The sequence below is a fragment of the Aspergillus glaucus genome (assembly GCF_001890805.1).
Source record: "Aspergillus glaucus CBS 516.65 unplaced genomic scaffold ASPGLscaffold_1, whole genome shotgun sequence".
In the NCBI taxonomy this organism is placed as follows: domain Eukaryota; kingdom Fungi; phylum Ascomycota; class Eurotiomycetes; order Eurotiales; family Aspergillaceae; genus Aspergillus; species Aspergillus glaucus.
In genome coordinates this window covers 1,543,009-1,562,523 of record NW_019170453.1, presented here as the reverse complement: position 1 = coordinate 1,562,523, position 19,515 = coordinate 1,543,009, and the positions used below count along the sequence as shown (strand labels likewise).

General features: G+C 51.0%; 6 protein-coding genes across 6 annotated transcripts; 3 read left to right on the top strand and 3 right to left on the bottom strand.

The window, feature by feature from the left end:
• Nucleotides 1-789: 789 nt before the first annotated feature.
• Nucleotides 790-4,620, bottom strand: ASPGLDRAFT_115114 (putative serine/threonine protein kinase; the record flags this gene model as incomplete). The annotated part of the gene is made up of 2 exons (XM_022539659.1): nt 790-3,820; nt 3,887-4,620. 2 exons carry the CDS (start codon nt 4,618-4,620, stop codon nt 790-792), a joined length of 3,765 nt encoding a protein of 1,254 aa, XP_022406245.1.
• Nucleotides 4,621-7,419: 2,799 nt separating this feature from the next.
• On the top strand, nt 7,420-10,790 carry ASPGLDRAFT_41602 (uncharacterized protein). Its single transcript, XM_022545445.1, has one exon. The coding sequence runs from the start codon at nt 7,667-7,669 to the stop codon at nt 10,559-10,561; it is 2,895 nt and encodes a 964-aa protein (XP_022406244.1). The 5' UTR covers nt 7,420-7,666; the 3' UTR covers nt 10,562-10,790.
• Nucleotides 10,786-12,382, bottom strand: ASPGLDRAFT_78705 (bifunctional chorismate synthase/riboflavin reductase [NAD(P)H] ARO2). The gene is made up of 2 exons (XM_022549977.1): nt 12,179-12,382; nt 10,786-12,121 (listed from the first exon to the last, which is right to left on the bottom strand). The coding sequence occupies exons 1-2, from the start codon at nt 12,211-12,213 to the stop codon at nt 10,936-10,938; spliced, it is 1,221 nt and encodes a 406-aa protein (XP_022406243.1). The 5' UTR covers nt 12,214-12,382; the 3' UTR covers nt 10,786-10,935.
• Nucleotides 12,383-12,540: 158 nt separating this feature from the next.
• On the top strand, nt 12,541-14,242 carry ASPGLDRAFT_41599 (putative lipoate--protein ligase). The gene is made up of 3 exons (XM_022545444.1): nt 12,541-13,569; nt 13,623-13,730; nt 13,780-14,242. The coding sequence occupies exons 1-3, from the start codon at nt 12,550-12,552 to the stop codon at nt 14,020-14,022; spliced, it is 1,371 nt and encodes a 456-aa protein (XP_022406242.1). The 5' UTR covers nt 12,541-12,549; the 3' UTR covers nt 14,023-14,242.
• A 338-nt stretch (nt 14,243-14,580) lies between these two features.
• On the bottom strand, nt 14,581-17,743 carry ASPGLDRAFT_41598 (uncharacterized protein). The gene is made up of 3 exons (XM_022545443.1): nt 17,531-17,743; nt 16,636-17,472; nt 14,581-16,582 (listed from the first exon to the last, which is right to left on the bottom strand). The coding sequence occupies exons 1-3, from the start codon at nt 17,654-17,656 to the stop codon at nt 14,906-14,908; spliced, it is 2,640 nt and encodes an 879-aa protein (XP_022406241.1). The 5' UTR covers nt 17,657-17,743; the 3' UTR covers nt 14,581-14,905.
• A 524-nt stretch (nt 17,744-18,267) lies between these two features.
• Nucleotides 18,268-19,149, top strand: ASPGLDRAFT_115971 (glycosyltransferase family protein; the record flags this gene model as incomplete). The annotated part of the gene is made up of 2 exons (XM_022539730.1): nt 18,268-18,498; nt 18,682-19,149. Coding segments are annotated over 2 exons (699 nt in total), but the record flags the coding sequence as incomplete, so codon positions are not given.
• Nucleotides 19,150-19,515: the final 366 nt, after the last annotated feature.

Sequence of the window (19,515 nt, the reverse complement as noted above, 5' to 3'; positions counted from 1 at the left end):
AATAGAAGGATCGTGGTGTATGGATTAAGGTACATACTAGTAGGGTAACAAGATTCAGCGATGCCCCACAATTGGGAATCGCCCCACACACCGGCTCAGGGTTTGATAACGACTTTCCGAGAATACTACATACTACAGAGTTGCAGAGTTGAATATAATCGAGTATAATCATTCATAACCAACTGTCTAATTCCATGTCCTATACTGTACTCATCCCAGGGTGCCACTCCCTGCCCACCAGTCAACACATATATATGACCCGGTTCCGTAGAACGCCATCCCAGAAAAGCATAGAGACAACCATATCCAACGCCATCCCAGAAAAAATCGAAGCAAAGCCGCCAATATATGTACAATCAATCATGTATAGTGTGTGCATGGCAGCAACAGTGACGATGCCCCTCAAACCAACTCCGCAACACCTCAGCATCCTGAAATCTCTATAAACACTGCCCGCGCAGTGACCCAGTATCGTAAAACGGCCCCATATGTCTGACAAACAATCGACAGAAAACTCGTGATAAAAAGAGTCTTTTTTTTTTTTTTTTTTTTTTTTGGTGTGTAATGTCAATGACCGAAAACCCGTAGGAAAGGAAAGCATCAAACCGGATGCTCGCTGAAGAAACAAAACCCCATTAAATCAATGTTTTTTTTTTAAAAAAAGAAAGAAAAAAAAAAGCCTTTCAAGTGCTCCCTTTCAGAAGAATATCTTGCAATGTCGTTCATCAGATGAAATGCAAAATGAGATATAAGAGAATCGTGGCCCGCATCAATAGCCGGAAACAAAATTTACGACGCGTTGCTGCTGCCGGGAATGATCGGCTTATGCGGCGGCGGCTTCTTCTTGCCAATGATGAGTACTTCATCGTCCGAGTCGTCAGAATCTTCCTCTTCATTGTCGCAGTAATACCGAGCTTCATCATCTTCTGTCGGCAGATCAGAGATTGATTGCGGCGCTTTGACGGTTTCGCCGGTGCGAAGGATCGACGGAATCTGAGTGACGGGCTCACCGTCTCCAAAGTCCTTGGTTCCGTCATACGGCCCGTCAATCGAAAACGAGGACGCTCCGGAGACGACAGATGGGATACTCGGATAAGACTCACTGTGGGACATGCCACTGTTGTACTCATCGGCAGAAGACGACGAGATGGTCGCGGCTGACGGTGGCGACGTGGTAAGCCCACTGCTTGGAACATCCGTAGGCGTATTTTCTGTCAAAGGCTCTTCTGCAGTCTTCGGGGGCGACGGAACTTCTCGTAAGTGACGTAGAGGCTCGTTGGAGCACGATTCATCTTCAACGGTTTTGGCGAGACGCGAGCTTGGTGCGTTCTCAGGCTGTCGCTGGCGCAACAACGCTTCTCGAGTCAGGATGAATGACTCCGCTGAAGGCCGGGCTGGAAGCTGCTGAGATCGATTGCGCCGATGAACCGTGTGCAAGGAGTGTGGACTATGTGTTCGCGACGATGGAGAACTTGCTCCTTTCCACAGGCCAGAATTTTGCATTTGGCCGACCGCTGAAGCGATGCTGACGGCAAGGCTAGGTTCCGAGCGCCGGTCCCCTGCTATTCCACCTGCACCTGCTTCCCCGGCTGCCACCATCTTTTCTGGGCGCCAATCGCCCGTTTGAAGGCCCCGGGCGAGTCGGCGGCTTGCACCACCAAATAGACCACCGATACTGCTGGTCCCGAGCGTTTCGACAAGACTGGGAGTCGTGGGGCGTGCTGTCCAAAGGGTTGCCTCCGGATCTGACGGTGTAACCGTTTTGACTGAATCAGTGGTGGATGCCGTCGACGTAGCGCGCTCCAGAACATCCGGTCTCGAAGTGGTGGTCTGCGTCTGCGGAAGACTGGGATCAGATCGCGAATCCTGCATCACAAAGTAGGATGTCTGGTTTTCTCGACCGACAGGGCTGGCGGCGACACTCTGCGAGAGCGGATGCTCTTCCCTGCTCTGTCGCGAGGACCGAGCGGACCAATCCTCTTCCACGCGCGGACTGGGTTGACGGCTCGTGTTGTTCCAAAGATACTTCCCCAAGGAAGTGCTGCTGCTATTACTTGCGCTGGTAAAACTGTCTGTGGTTGAGGTGCACTTGCGACCGTCTTTGTCCTTGTCTTTCCGTCCCGTGAGATAGTTACCCCATTTGCTCATCTTCTCTTGCACCCGTTTGATGATGGGAACTTTGCTGACGGCCGACGTCACCTCTTCACTGGAGACTTCAATCCGCTTGCCTTTGCTCTGATAGTTCGGATCCGTATCCGCCACCCAGCCGCGAGGGTTGGGTAGGCCATGGAGCACCCATGGGTGATGTTTGATTTCTTTCAAAGTAATCCGCTTGACGGGATCCTTGGTTAAGAGGCGCTTGAGTAAATCATACAGTTCATCGTCGATATCCTCGTATTCAATCTCAAGTTGCTGTCGTTTCTCGCTGCCGGGCGACTTGGGCCATTGGCTAAATGAACCAGGATCGTCCTCCACCGGCTTCAGACGCTTCCGGGGAATGTAAACCTCTTTCTTCACAATGGTCTGGAACATGCTGTACTCATCGTCCGAGACGAAGGGCAGACGGCCAAAGACCATCCCGTACAGAGTCACACCAAGCGACCACACGTCGATTGCACCGGTGATCTTGGGCACACTGCCCACTTGATCCAAGAAATCATCACCAGTGTAGCAGAGTTCGGGCGCATAGAATGCCGGGGTACCCACGGTCTTGGATAATTCTCGCACGTCGTCGACCTCGGCCGTACCGTTCTCCTCCGCCTGCTCATCTTCTTCCTCGTCGCGCATCGGTTGCCCAAGATAGGAGACACCAAAATCCGAAATCTTGACCCGGTGATCCTTGGTGAGAAGCAGATTAGCCGGCTTAATGTCACGGTGGATGATGCCCTGATAATGGAGGTATTCCAAACCGAGAACAGAATCCCGGAAGGCATGACGGGCTTCGTTGATGGTCAAACAGGGCACGTAGGATATTTCATCGTCCTCTGCAAGCCATTCCGGCTCGGACGGTGCATAGCCGAAACTGCTAGATGCCGTACTGAAACGTCGTTCGAACGGACGGGGCGGAGTGATCTCTGCATAGGGCCCGTACATACTGCCTTCGACCGCATTTAATGCAGGGTCGCATGCTGAAGAGAAAGAGGGACTTGGAGAGTCGTCGTTGTTACTGCTCAGAATGGAGCGACTGGACGTGCGGGCGATCGCTAAACCGTTGGCAGCTTCCTCATCGTCGCCCTCCTCATCCTCCGACTCCGCACCGTGTTCCAAACTCCAGGCGGGGATGGGGCCCTGCTGAGCGTATTCCGCCAGTGCTTGACGGCGTTCGCGTGCCTTTTCTCGTTGCCGACGAAGATGCTGGGCAGTTCTGATATACTGGCGACTTTCTTCGAGAAACGAGGGCGAATCATCAATGCCGGCCTTTTCCCGTTCCAAACGGATCTTGTCGACGTGCACGATTTCTCGCAGGCCGCGTCGACGCCAGATGATCTCACCATTTTCGACATATTCGAGAACGATATACACCTTTTGGCGGTTCGGGTCATCGATGACTTCGAGCAGACCAACGATATTAGGATGGCGTGCCTTCTTCAAAATGGCAACTTCCTTCTTCACTTTATCCTCAGGGCTCCCGATTTTGCCTAATCGACGGCGTTTCGTGTACCGTTGAACAATCTTGATGGCCACCTTTTTGCGGGTTGTCACATGCCGGCCTAGTTTAACCTTGCCATGCTCACCACGTCCCAGCTCTGCGAGGATTTCGTACTCGTTGATCACTTTGTTGCCTGTCACGAGATCACGGTCGACTTCAGCCGTGTGGGTCCTGATGGTTAAGATGGTCAGCATTAATTTGAATGACGAATTCTTTTTGAAGATGGGGAGATCTTACTCTTTGGGTGGTGGTTGGAGCTGGGTTGGATGGAGATATGGACTACTGACGCGGGTACCACTATCGGTTGCGACAGGAGTTGAGGCAGGACGAGGGCTTTTGAAAGAGAACAGTCCAGGACTTGACAGAGGAGTATTACCAGCGGTGCGGGCGGCACGAGACTGGGCGGCACGAGACTGGGCTAGGCGAGAACGAATGTCATGATGGGTCTGCTGAGGTCGCGAGCGCAGTAAAGGAGGCTCGTAAGTGGGGTGCACCTGAGTCTGGAGAGAAGCGTATGACTGATCGGGATAGACGGGATATTCCGGGGCAGGAGTCTCGGATTGGCTCAAGCCGGACGTTCGTCGGGGCATGGCCGGGCGCCGATTAGAGCGAACATCGACGACAGTGTCCTCATTCAAGGCCTGTAAAGAACTGGTGGAAGTGCGAGCGGAAGAATTGCGAGAAGTACTGGCGGAGTAGAGGTTGTAGTAAGGATGGCGGAGAGGGGGTTGCGACTCCCCGTTATCGAGCGGGAGTTTTGCAGAGGGCGGTTTGGCGATGACCTGCTTGTTGGGCTCTGCGGAATCCGACGAGGAAGGAAGCGGCGATGGATCCTCGGCCAGTTCGGCGGACTCGAGAGAATCGCGTCGAGAATAATGGTCTGTAGTCGCAGGAGCCGTGGTGTTGTAGCCATTTCGTAGCACCAGATCCGGGCCGACAATTGAAGGCGGCTGGTGCTGGTGATCCGACATTTTCGACCACGGTGTTTCGCAGTTTTCTTCCAATTTCCTCCTTTTTTTTTTTTTTTTTTTCCTATTATATTTTCTAGATTCCTCTTCTTTTCACGACTTTCCTTGTTCAACCCCCGTCTCTCCACTGAATAAATGGAAGATTTACTGGGTCTAAGGTGAGCCGGTGAAAAGCTCTGATGATCCGCACGAGTGAGTCGGCATTACTTAGGATCCTCAAAGAGGCCAGAGAGGATCATGCAACACCTTGCAACTGTGTACGGATTATATATGGATATAGAAGGAGGACAGGGAGTAGGGCGTGTGAGCGGACGAGAGAGGAATCGATCGGTATCCAGGCGATAGACCTGCTACAGCACCAGGAGCGCCGATGGCGGAGTAAGTGGGAAGGGAGGAATTATAAGAGAATTATCGGAGCGGATCGAAGAGGAGAAGGAATGAGAAGGATCTATTGGGGCGAAGATCGAAAGGTGAACGTGTCGAAGGTGAAGTGGTTGTTGTCGAGATGAGGTGGTGGTGATGGTGGAAGAAGCCCGAAGAATTGACGGCGGTCAGTCAATCGAAAGGAGGGCGAGAGCGGAGATATGTATAGAAACACCGGGAAAATAAGAAAACGAATAGAATGAAGCACGGACTCTGGGACAAGAAAGCGGAAATAGGGGAGAGAGAGTCCAGACGGGACTAGAAGATTATAAAAATTGAGGATATGTGGGGGTGTGGTTCAGGGAGGCGGATTGAGAGGCGGTCAGAGGCAACTCGGGGGGGGAGAAGTTGAGAAGTAAGGAAAATGTGAGTGCAGAGTAATAAAAAGGAATGAAAAGCGAAACAGAGAAGAAAAGAAAAGATGAAGAATATTGGTGGTGAGAGTAAACTGAGAGTGGTCTGAGACGAGGGAAAGCAGCGATCGGACTGGGCACGGCGGAGATCAGGTGAGTGGAGTATCTGTTACTGACGGATACAGATAAGATTACGAACACTATGTACTTGTACTTGTACTTGTAGAGTGATGATGAATACTCTATTCTGTTCTAGCTATATTCATATATATTTTACATTATATATTCTGTTTCTCTGTATCTCGAGTATGTACATGCGCTGTGGCAATCCAATCCATGGGTGCCCCAACTCAATCGAATGCTCTGGATCTCGACAGGGTCTCTGCATAGGCGCCCACTTCTACACCAGGAGATTGCTAGAATTCCTTCGAACAGAACAGAATGTTTATCTTTGTACAATTATACAGCTATACTAGTATTCTATTGCTACCACTATCACTTTTTATTCTCTATCATTCTATACTAACTACAGGGATACTACTATGGTATATCCATCCACTATCTCAGTTATCGACGTCATTCACGCCCAACCGAGTATCCAAATTATCCCAAACTATACATTCTTGTATGACTTCTGGATTGGTGGCAATTGATCTGGACCAATGTCTTCCTTCCACGCAGTCTGATAATCCATTGTCCAACAATCACTACTGTCCTCATTGGGCATGCATCCACGGTTCTTAGGCCCCCGAGTAGATACAGCCATAAGAGTACTCCTGCTCAATCACTGTTCGTCATGGTCTGCTTGAACCACGGCTGGCATCGTATCTGTTCGGATCCGAGAATAAACGACATAAAACGAGGGGATTGCGGTCTTGTCTGACATAACTTTCATGGCATGCCGTGGCATTGCGTCTGAATCATGGTCAAATGTTCAGCGCAGGTTTAGTTTGACATGCGCCAACCGGTTTCTTGGCCTAGTTTGTACTGGTACTTGCTATACTTCCAGTGGACGAACAAGGATGCTTGCAGGGTCATCATCAAAGCATAACCGAGGAAATGTTCTCTTCCAATGCAGGTCGACCGAAAGGGACATTCAATTTATTCGCTTTGTAACAGTAAACTCTCCGAAACAAACCACAAGGATCCTATTTCCTCGTGTAGCCGGGGTGCCAAACATTGTCATCCAACGGTTTCCGGACTTTCCCCGCTCGTTGCAGAGGATATCCGGCTGAGAACTACACAGCGGAATGCATTTGATATTGCTCGTTTGCCTATTTGGGCTGTCTACATGCTTGGTCAATCATCTTCTGTCCGGAGTTCCGGATTTGCTTCTGAAAATATGGGATTCATAGTTGAGCTATATATGCCACTGTCCATATACGATTCGACAATGCTTGTATAAAGCATTGATATCAGTTGTATACCCTGGCTGACATCCGTGCATATGCCATAGTAGCATCATTAATGTTGACTCACTTGGCATATCACTGCAGGAGGACATAAACGGTAGCCCTATTCTCTATCAATTTAATGTGTTTTACTCTGACCGTATTCTATGCGAGTCGGAAAATGTCTGTGCTGAAACATTCCATCTCCACATGAATGCTGCTGTCAAGATCTGATAAGTATGCGCATGCATATTTCCGAGTCAAAATTCCTCGATAATGTCTATTCTATATTCTTTGAGTCTATAGTACAATATACAGAATTTATAGTGGTATTGCTATAATTGTAACTCACTGTGATCACCCAGGGCGTTATCACAGCCAATATCACAAGTTGCCCGCGCAACCATTGTTTACCACAGAAGCTAACTAGACCACCACCATACAATTTGAACATGGCTTATTTTCTATTCCTACAATACAAGTACAAGGATAGAAAGCTTGTAGTCTAGCTGTCAATTCCCCAGTTTTGGATTGACTGCCTATTGGGGGTGATTGACCAGACTCGATGCGACTCTGACGGACTGCCGCCGCCGCCTTCCTCTTACATCGTTCTCTTCTGAACTTCCTCCCTGCACCTCTTCTTCTTCTACTACTTTATTCAATTTCTGCTGTACAGTTGCATACTTATTTTGTATAGCATACTGGTTAGGACTGTTGCTACCTGCCCGTGGACCCCCACGAGGCCCTCAAGCGCACCTTCCACTTCCATTCTATCGCGACAACATCGCATCACTCCAACCGCTAGATGCATTTCTCTCCGTCTGCGATCCACACTACGACGGTCTCCATGTCCTCGCCAAGATGCAGAATCATCGCCCAAGAATGAAAATCGCCTCCATCTTAGCCCTCCCATTCGCGCTACTCCGGCTTCTCCACCCGGTTTCTGCGACATCGATCCCGTACACGCCCTCCCACGTCTTCGTTTCACCATCGCACAATGACTCGCTAGCTTATATACTGCTAACTGGCAATTCCGATAGCCAAGACCAAGCGACAACTGCGTTCCTGTCGTTGAATATCTCCCAGGAAGTCGATGCGGGTAATCCCAGTTACACCACGCTTCTGGGCCAGGCGCCATTTCGTGAGGACGATCATACCGCTGCATTTGTTCCGGTGATCGACGACCACGGGATTATCAAGGTGTACACGGGAAATTGCCAGAATGTCGCAGATCCAGGCGTGGTATGGCAGTTCACGCCAGATCCGGATAGTGCAATCGGGAATGGGACTTGGGAAAGACTCTCCGTCGACAAGAAAGACAAACATACATACGGACCCAATTACCTCGCAGCTGGATTTACCTATGAGATTACCGATACGACAGACAGTGCTGTCTATACCTTTGGTGGCATGTGTCCGTGGAGCAACGAAACCAACACCAATTGGGTTGCCGCAGCAAATTACTCCCATGACATGACGCTTTTGGATCCAACGACTGATAGCAAGACGCCGTATCTCTTCGAATCTGCTGGTGAGCATGCACCGCCGATCGCAGAGGCTGGATTGTCCATTACCCCATTGTTGCCGGCATATAGTGTTACCGCCGATGGCAAGATGCTACGGCAACAAGATTTCCTGTTCATTGGAGGTCAGACAGAGCAGGCCTTTCTCAACATGTCTGAGCTTGCCGTATACTCTCTGCCACATGACAGTTGGAGCTTCGTCGCCATCGACTGGAGTCCACCCAGTGCGAAAACAGAGCTCGCCGTCCGAGATACAAAGGGTATGATCGAGCCACGGTCTGGCCACACGGCTGTACTCTCCCCTGATGGTGGCAAAGTGATTGTCGTCGGAGGCTGGGTGGGAAATACGAGTGTTCCCGCGCGTCCTCAATTAGCGATCCTGGAAATTGGCTCGGCATACGGGGGTTACGGCCCATGGACTTGGCAAGTACCTTCTTTGGAAGACTCATTCCTGGGTGATGGGTCCGGAATCTACGGGCATGGTACTGCAATGCTTCCGGGAGGTGTAATGATGATTTCTGGTGGTTATCGCATCTCGCAAATGTCCAAACGATCTATGAATTCCCAGGTCTATTTCTACAACGTGACATCCAATAGCTGGGCCACCTCGTATACAAACCCCAACCGGAAGGCTACCAACAGTGCATCGCAGGATTCCGGCTCTCTTTCCAAGGCGGCCAAGATAGGAATTGGAGTGGGAGTTCCCGTCGGGGTCATCGTCTTGTGTGCGATCGGGTGGATGGGTTGGAAGTACTCTCGACGATTCCGATGGCGTCGAAAGAGGAACAGTGAACTTCGGAAGCTAGCTCTGGGCGCGCAACGATCGCATTTCTGGGGCCGGGATGATCCCGAAATGGCTAGTAGCATCCACAGGCCCTCACTCAATTCCGATCGAAGCTATCCATGGGCTAGCAATAAGTGCAATGGGAAATCCAAACGGCCTGAGGAAGAGGATGCTGCCAGGGCTGAGATGACGGGGCTGTTGTTGGATGGCTTGAGCTCGGCGAAGAACAACCGACAGAAGAACAGACCCTCCTACCGCTTCTCAGGGAGAAATCCCACTGGTAATATCCATCCAATTGACGAGCGGGAAGAGGATGAGGCCGATGCTTCTGACAACCTTATTGCGCGTGGTCCCAATCCAACTAGCCCACAAAAGGATCTTCTCGGAGAGATTAACATACCAGATCCCCATATAGAAGCACCCTTTTTGACACCGCAGACCACCAACGCCGAGCGGTCACAGGGGAATACTCGTGCGGTATTCGAAGAGAATGCGTTCTTGACCAGATTTGGAAATGATGATGGCAGTACCGGTACTCCAGCTTCCTCGACTAAGGACCGACCACACTCAAGCCAGTCGAGCTCGCCTGGAACGATGAGACTGGGTAATGTTCGGAGATCTCGGGCTACCGTTTTCTACAATCCCACGTCTATTCCAAACAACGGACAGTTCCCGAACGCATCAGCCGTTGCATCCACCCACAGCAAGGAAACCGCTTCCGCTTCTTCGGACAAGCGATACTCATCTGACTCCTATTCAACAGCGTATACCTCTCAGTCGCAAAAACAGGCGGAAGGGGAGCACCTACTCCACGAGCAGGAGAGTCCCGGGGACGGCGTGACAGCCCTCGAGCCAGAGTCAGAACCAGAGCCAGTCTCTCCACTCGAACTCCCCACCAAAGTTGCTGCGACCTTATCCCGACCAAAAGGACCAAAAGCTGCCGACTGGATCGGAAATGTGAGACGCGTCCTATCGGGACCAAGAAAATGGACCACGTCGGATAAACATTCATCAAGTGATGACAAAAACCTTGCTACCCCGTTAACCTCGGGTCTTGATCGCAGAAAGACCGTCCTTGAGTCTAAGAGGGTCTCTTTTCAGGAGCCAGACCAGGGAATTGCCACTCCGAGACGAGCAGTCAGTGCATCTGCAGAGCTCTTTCGTCGCAAACAAGGCGCTGAGGATTGGGGTGCTAGCCCTACTCCTCGGACGTCGCATGATGTCAGCGAATCAGATGCCATGCTCGATCCTAACAATAAGGAAAATGTTCAAAGTGATGAAGAAGACTGGGATATCGAAGCAGCTGCCGAAGGTCGTCGCGTCCAGGTCACTTTCACCGTTCCTAAGGAGCAATTACGGGTCGTCAATGCGATGCCGGGTGATCTGGAGAGTGTATCTACGACCACTGCGTCTGCGTCTAGGGTTACTAGCGGGGGTACAGGTACCAGTTATAGAACTGTGAGTACGTAACCTTCAGTTATTTGGCCTGCAGGATTTTGGTTGGCTTTTGGTTTTGGTTTCTTGGTCCCGGATCTTGGTTAAGACTGTGTGTTTGGTTCTCTCATTTTCTGGTGTTCGATATCCCTTTCGGTTTTGGGTGGTTTTCTGTTTCTTATGTTTATGCTGCATGAATAAATGACTTGACTCGTGTACGTATGAAGTCATGAATAATGATATTGATTACTTTACTTGGTCCGGAATACTGTAGTGATACTGAACTTTCAATGCTCGTCCATTCATATTCACATGACTATTTTTAAATCCAAAATGCATCTATCAATAACCCTAAAGAACCAAACTTGAAAAGACGTGATATCGTCATACTAATCACCTCAAACGCAGACCTAAGAAGGACGAGTAGGAATATCCTTCGGCAACGGCGGCAGCATACCCCGTGCATTCTCCCTGGCATACTGCGCCATCAAGACATCAACAACAACCAACGAAGCCATAGCTTCAACGATGGGAACAGCTCTCGGCACAACGCACGGGTCGTGTCTACCCTTGGCCTCCAGAACGCCAGTAGTCAGATCGTACTGCGCGGTTTCCTGCGCCTGCCCGATAGTCGCGGGGGGCTTGAACGCGACGCGGAAGTAGATCGATGCGCCGTTCGAAATACCACCTTGGACACCGCCGGAGTTGTTGGTGCGGGTTGTCAGGCGCTGCTTGGTGGCTGTGGCAGTGCCGGTGCGCGACTCGACCTCCGACGCGATGAAGGGGTCATTGTGGATCGAGCCGGGGACTTCGCAGCCGCCGAAGCCGGAGCCGATTTCAAAGCCCTTGGTCGCGGGGATGGAGAGCATGGCGTGTCCGAGCTTGGCTTCGAGCTTGTCGAAGCAGGGCTCGCCAAGGCCGATGGGGACGTTGCGGATGACGCAGGTGACGGTGCCGCCGATGCTGTCGTGGTTGTCGCGGTATTTCTCGATGGCCTTGGTCATGCGCGCGGCGGCTTCTTCGCTGGGGCAGCGGGTGGGCGCGAAGGAGTCCACGGTCTGGCGGTCGATAGTTTCCAAGAGGTTGAGGTATTCGGGGTTCGTGGAAGCGGTGGGGTGCTCGGGGGTCGGGGGGAAGAGGTGCTCGTTGCCGACAGAGGAGACGAAAGAAACAATCTCAACGCCGTGCGAAAGATGCAGGTACTTCTCCGCGATAGCACCAGCGGCAACACGACCAATTGTCTCACGGGCGCTGCTACGACCACCACCGCTGCTAGCCTTGACACCGTACTTCTCGAGGTAAGTCAGATCCGCATGGCTGGGACGAGGGTACAGGTCCATCGTGCTGCCGCCGTAGTCCTTGGGTCTCTGGTCCTCGTTGCGGACCATCATGCCAATCGGTGTTCCCAGGGTGACTCCGAACTCGGTTCCCGACTGGATCTCGACGCGGTCCTTTTCGTTTCGCGGGGTCGTCAGCGCGCTCTGGCCGGGGCGTCGGCGGGTCATTTGGGGCTGGATGTCGTCTTCTGTGAGTTGCATGCCTGGGGGGCAGCCGTCGACGATGCAGCCGACGGAGCGGCAGTGGGATTCGCCATAGCTGAGCAGTCAGTATCCTGTTATCCTTCAGGTATGTAGTAGAGAGTAGAGAACGTACGTCGTAACCCGGAAGTATTCTCCCCACGTCGACATGGTGACTGTAACGGTAGTCTTAGTTACGGTTGGCGGGGTATTTCAAGAAGTTGTCGCAGGAGACTTCTCAGAACAAAGAAGCCAGAGAGAAATGTGACAATGAAATGCAAAGTCCCGTGACCAGCTGAAGAACAAACTCGCAGCGGTTGTGCAATTGAAAGTGACAGGCAAAGAAAAAGAGAAGATGGTGAAATGGACTGACTGGCAATTTTTCGACTCACCCCCCAGGCATTGCCTATCTTGGTTTAGCGCCCCGAAGATCGGAGATCTTTCGATGATGCCAAATCCGGTAACATCATTTGTTGCCGAAGACATTGCTTTGATTGACTTCTCCCAATGCTTCTCCTACGACGAGGGCCATGTCTGCTGTCCTCGAGTCTCCGGTGCGGTAGCTTGTCAACCACCTTCATCCGGCGCAATTCCTCCTTTCCATCCCACCAATTCGCCCAACTCGCCAGTCGCGACGCCTCGAAACACCAAATCTACCAATCGCTCTCCTCAGATCCCTACGTGAACCTCTCCATTGAACACTTCCTCCTTGAAAATGCTCCCGCAGACTCAAGTATCCTTTTCCTCTACATAAACCGCCCATGTGTTGTCATCGGACGCAACCAGAACCCATGGCTCGAAACCAACCTGCGCGCAATTCAGAATGACCGGGTGAAAGATCCAGAAGGGATTAACCAGGATGGTGAAGATGTGCTATATGTCCGACGGAGGTCTGGCGGAGGTGCAGTGTATCATGATGAAGGGAACCTGAACTACAGTGTCATCTCTCCGCGGACGACATTTACACGGAACAAGCATGCGGAGATGGTGGTGCACGCGCTGCATCGCATCGGGGCAACAAATACCAATGTCAACGATCGCCATGATATAGTCATGTCGCTGTCGCAGGAGCTGCGGCAGTTGTTTGGCGGGACTCCCACTGGTTTCAATCCAGATACACCAAGGAAGATCTCTGGTTCAGCGTTCAAACTGACAAAGAACCGAGCCCTGCACCACGGAACCTGCCTGTTAGATTCTCCAAATATTGCGGATCTTGGCTCGTTTTTGCGGTCACCTGCGCGGGACTATATCAAAGCTAAGGGTGTTGAGAGTGTCCGGTCACCGGTTGCGAATGTCTCGACGATGTTTGCCGATGCTCTTATGCCATTTTCGATACAGGATACGATTGAGAACATCATGGAGGAGTTTGCGCAATTGTATGATGTCAGACCTGAGGCTGTTCATCGGGCTACACGGGCTCATGCGAATGACTTGGAACTATACGCGGGTGATGACTGGGTTGCAGGAGCTGTAGGAGAGGCTCAAGCAGAGGAACCTGGTATCAAGAAGGGGGTTGATGAGCTACGGGTGAGTGAACAAGCACCTTATCATACCTTGAATAGCATTAACACTGCCTATAGTCACTGGATTGGAAGTACATCCAAACACCGCAGTTCACCTTCTCAACATTTCCCATCGAAGAGGATCCCCGCGAAAGACCACTGCTACCTCCTTCTCTTCCTCCTTCAGTGAGTAAAACCATCATACCAATAATAGTAATCGAGCTGACGTCTATAGACTCGTGCATTCCTCCGCTGCAAACATGGTGCGATAATCGAAAGCCACATTTCAGTCTCGTCAGATGAGACCGTCGCATCTGAGCAAGCACGCCAAGTGCATGAAGTACTGAATGGTCGTAAACTACACGAACTCCAGTTGGGAGATTTGCATGGTACTCTAAGCCGGGTGAATCCGGCTATGGATGCTAATGTCGTACGAGAGCTTACGATGTTTCTTGGGAGGAATTGGGGCTGTTGTTGAGTTGACTATGGCCTTTAAATCCGTACGATTGTGATATCATATCTTAACTTTTAGCACATTCAACTCTGTATTTACGTCGACGAAGTAGACTTGGGCATCTGGGCCCGTTACGCAGGCACCTAGATTGCTGCCTCAATTCTGGTAGTCGCCTGCTTGCTGACTAGCTCTGCCAACTCCCGTTGAGATGACTGCGAAATACACTAACCACCAAGATGGACTTGCATGATTCTTCTATTTCCCTGCCACCGAGCAACCTAACACAACTCGCGCAGGAGCTTCGTCGGGCAGCTATTCGGCTGCCCGGGCAACGCTCCACGACGAAATATGACACGGTCTCCGTAGTGTCCGTCTACTGGAAGGATTCAGAAACCTCTGAAACTACTCAACACGCACGAGCGCTCGAGCGCTCGAGCGAGTGTTTGGGAATGATTACGGTGGTCCCGGCCGTCCTTGGCCTAGAAAGCAACGATCCAGAGGCTACTTTTTTATTGAAACTTCTGGACTGAATCAGCGCGTAAACAGGTACCAAACATGCCAATTCAAAAGCCCAGTATAGTATGCATATCGTTTCTCATTCAGCCATAAAAATCGTATATTCTAAACCCGCTATGTACATATAAAGTAAACCCCAAGATAACAAGTACCCTGATAAACAAGCAATGAAACAATAAGCCAAAGAGAGTAAGATTTCCCATCCGTAAATATGCAAGTTTAGCTAGCAACTTTCCAAGAAAAAGCATAGACAATTTTTTACCAGAATGAAACCAGAAAAGACTGGACCGAAAAAATAGCACCCGAAACTTTCAGCCAGGAAAAAAGGGGAAAGTTTGACAAACGAACATAAACGATGTTGAAATAAAATCGAAAAGATGAAAGCATCATCTCAGCGTCTCGTAGAATACCTTCGAGAATAAGGATCCCCTCCGAGTCCTCCCATCCGCTGCTTAGTCTGGCTCCGAGTCATTCGCCGCACAGGCTTATTATCGTCAAGACTGAGGCCACCAAGTCCGGAACCGACATCAGCACGTCTCGGAGAGTAAAAGTCATTGCTACTCGCGCTTCCTCCGTATCGGATGTTGCGGATGGTAGCATTCGTAGCATTCGTAGTAGCTGTCATGGTGGTTTCGGTGTCTGAGTCGTGCTCGAACGGATCAACTTCTGATTCGTTGTCCTTTAGGCTGCCCAGGGTGAAGCTATGATTGTTATTGTTGTTGAAGAATCCCTGCTGGCCACCAAAGGTGGATTGTGGTGGTAGTTGGTAGTGTTGTTCGGGTGATTGAGTTGAGAAACTGGAACCGGCGGCGGTTGATGAAAAGGAAAGAGGAGGCACGGACGAAAGAGAATTCTGTGGCTGCGATATGGAACCAGCAAGCGAGTTCTCATACCCTATAGACGGGCTATTGAAGGCGTCTTGGTTAGATGGATTCATCTGCTGGTTGGTTGATTGTTCCCGGGCATGAGCTGCATGCGCGAAAATCGCGCGATAAAGCGATAGCAAACCGAGTGCTTCCTGTGCAGCCATGAAAACCAAGAGGAGTCTTCCATATCGATCGAAATATTCCCTCTCATACGAAACGCGTGGGAGGTTCCCTCCTAGATGGACAGCTGCCGCCAGTTCTGCGAAATAGACAAGAATTTCCATGCCATTCCAATACACGATGGGCTGCTTGAGCACGTCCAATAAAGCAAATCCAGCGAGGAGGCTTGCACTTCCCAAGGAGGCGACTTCGACGTAGTTTCCGGGCACCGAGAGAACACCGTTCTGCGAAAGGGTCCAGGCAAGGAGAGACGCTAAGAGCAATCCTAACCGAAGGTATTGGAAAACAAGAAAACCTTGCACATCGACGGGCTGTCGACCGTTGTTTTGTGGCGCCTGTTGTCGTTGCTGCTGGTGCTGCTGTTGATGTTGCTGCCAGTCTTCTTTACCCTCATCTTCCGGTGTTTTGATGGTGAAAGCTTGATTAAAAAGACTTTCAAGTCCTGTTGATGAGGAATGGTCACTCGTTGGAAAGAATTTCGGAGGCGCAAAAACAGGATCAGGGCGACCTGGGTTACGTTCCCACGGGCGAGGAGGTTGTGTCGGGGTGCGGTGGAATGGGTTGCGCTCAACGACTTGTTCGATAGGCTTGGGCTTTACAGGTTGGCTGCGAAGATTCCATGCCGGAGGCTTCGGAGCAGCAGGTAGTGATCCATAGAACGGCAACGGTCCATCGAGAACGGATTTCTTATCCCTTTCATGTACACTGATTGTTGGTCGGATTTCGTGCTGGACAGTTGGGCCAGAGGGAGTCCAATCCATATCATCCACCTCTGGGGGAGGAGTGGGGATGGCGGATTCCTTCTCCGGAGAGAGTCGAGGAATGGCTAGCTTTTCAAGTGGGAAACGCTGGGGAGTCTGTCCGAGATTCGTATTGGAGAGGTTCGGTGCCGATATGTTGCCAGTCGACTGTACAGGGGTTGATTCTGGTTTTCGATCGGGCGTCGCTGTAGCTGTGATTTCGTTCCACGTCACTAAGGGACGAGTGTCATATTGAACGACGCGTCGAGAAATCGCAACGGACTGCGCGAGTCCTGTTAGCATGTGGCATTACGGACAAATAGATAATCACTTACCAAGACCGTGAAGAAAATCATGAACAAATGCAAGGCCGGTGGCAGAGTCGGATCAAGACCACTGGACGTAGGATCCTTGAGGACAGCCCAGAAGGCGCATCGCGCCACCATGACAATGAGCTGGACCTGGTAATATTCCCCTAATCCAACGAACCGACCGCCTCTTCCTTCAACCTTTAGTCGCAATTTTGGATTCCACCAGATGGAAAGGATGCCCGCGATAAGAGCCAGGCCGGCATATGGTGACAAATCGACTGAACATTGGCTTGGAAGACGCCACTCCTGCATCGTTTGCTGAACGCATGACGCCAGAGACGGTGACAAAGGTTCGTCTGTATCCTGAGACAGTGTACCACCAGCCTTCCAAGACTCCAATATATCCCAACCAAGTTGTCCAGCGACGCTGCCCCAGTAACCAATAGCTCCCACAAAAACGAGTACACTCCTCCAGTTCCGGTTGCGCGCCTGCCTTGCTACCCTTCCGGCCTTGCTTCTATCCATCATGCGCCTCAAATGATCCGATTTCGCCTCGTAACCTGTCTGTCGGATGCGATCTCTCACAAGCGGCTCGCACTTCGCGCAAACCTGGGGGTATCGCTCCTCCATACTCCGGCGAAACTGTGGGTATTCCCTTTCGTAGGCAGTATAGTTCGGATCATCGGTGGATGGAAAGTAAGAGGCGAGCGCGCTCGTGAATAGGTGCTGGTTGCGAATACATTGTGCGCAGAACAATCCGGATGCTTTAAAGTCGGTCGTCTCGAAGGTCTGATTCGATGCTCCTGGGCCGTACACAGTCGGGTTTGTTTCCGCGGCGGGGGGATCCGTAATTTCACCTTTCTACACCAGCAATGCAATCAGCGCGCTGTCCAGCTTGTAGATCGAAGAAGATACATACCTCATCCAGATAGTTGATGGCTTCGCAGTGGTTGCAGCGCCATTTGCGGACGGAGCCTCCGTCGGACTGCGCAGAGCGCTTGCCGCAATAGAAGCAACTTAGTCGCTTGGAGAAAAGAGGAGCCATCTCATGCCAAGAATCGTCACATTGATCTTGAAGATGGGAGAGAAAGAAAAATGGATGAATAGGGGCTGCAGAGTAGAAGCGCAGTGGTGGTTGTCTAGGGTATCATTATTATTTACTGGGGAGGGAGTTAAGACAACAACAGAAAATAATCGCCGAAATGCACGGACCACGTGCTTTGCCGTCAACCAGAGCCAACGCTGCTGGTTTTGTCCTTGCTTTGGTCACAATTCATGAGATGAAGCATATGGGAGAGAACTCTATACATTTCTGAAGCTCTGTCTGCTAGAGGAGCACAATTGGCTTTCGAATCCACTCTGCTACTAGACGATGCGAGACATTGATCTTCAATGGCGCAGTACGGAGTAGATCCCTAACTCACTTCATTTCCGGTCTCAAGGGCTCTATTGTCGGCTCCTAGACTGCCTCAAAAATGGCATACCAAACCACCATGGCCTCATGGCCAATCTCCCCGACCAACTTGCTCTGTGCGGTGGTCGTCCTGGCAATAGTGGCCGTTCTCACTATCGTCCTGGTAGCCAAGTCACTTATACCCTGTTTCTCGAGACAATAGCTGACCAATATCTGTCAACCAGTTCCTTTTCCATGGTCTTTCAATCTCTCAGAACACCAAATTACCGAAATGTCGACCAAAACACAGTCCCATCCACCTCCTAGTCGTCCTGGGCAGCGGCGGACATACTGCTGAGATGTTTTCTATGCTACGACGGATGCAACTTAATACATCCAGGTATAGCTACCGAACCTACGTCGTGAGCTCGGGGGATGACTTCAGCGCCGCAAAGGCAATCGAATTCGAAAAGAGTCTCCAAGGCGAAGAAGATGTCCCGTTTTCTCTCCAGGGTGTTCCGGGTGCACCTCCCCCGCTACTGGGTGGCCCTCCCCCGTTCATGGATGGCCCTCCTCCGTTGATGAATGGTCCTCCTCCACTAATGGGCAGCCCTCCTCCGTTGATGGGTGGTCCTCCCCCGTTACAAAGTGCGACACCCCAGGATGTCCCGTCACAGGATACCTCCTACACCATCGTCACCGTCCCGCGGGCACGTCGCGTCCATCAGTTTTTCTTGACCGCGCCGCTTTCTACCCTTCAGTGCTTCTGGGCCTGTGTCCGCGTGTTGTGCGGTCGGTATCCGGATCAGAAGCCGCTTCCTTTGTGCTACTCTTCATATCCGGATTTGATCTTGACAAACGGACCCGCGACGGCTGTTTGTGTGATACTGGCTGCCAAGTTTCTACGTTTGTTCAGTCGCTATGCGATGAAAGAAAAGAAACAAGGAGACAAGCCGACTGTTCAGGATATCCGGCTGCGCACTATCTTTGTGGAATCGTGGGCCCGGGTTACCACGTTGAGTCTCTCTGGCAAGCTCTTGTTGCCTTTTGTCGACCGGTTCCTTGTGCAGTGGCCTGCATTGGGGGGAAAGGCTGCTTGGTGGAGTACGAGGAAGACGGAGTATGCAGGCGCGCTGGTAGACTGAGTGGGAATTCGAGTGGGGACTTTGATAAGCTACCTTTCAGGCCCGTATAACTACTTAACGTAATCCACGGCCGAGCCGTCCACACGGCCGTCCCGTCCACTTCCTCCGCAATTTTCCAACAATCATACTTCAACGCGTCATTTTGTCACCACCATCATCTAAAATGCCTCTTTCTCAAGAAAATCGAATTCAAATGGCCATCAGCGCGTATAGAAGCAAAAAAATTCAATCAAAATCAAAGGCAGCAGCAGTTTTTGGGGTGCCAAAGTCTACTTTTATTAATCGGCTTGATGGAATCCAACCACGTTCAGAAACACGTGCCAGTGGCCATAAATTGACTGCCGTTGAAGAGGAATCTCTTGTCAA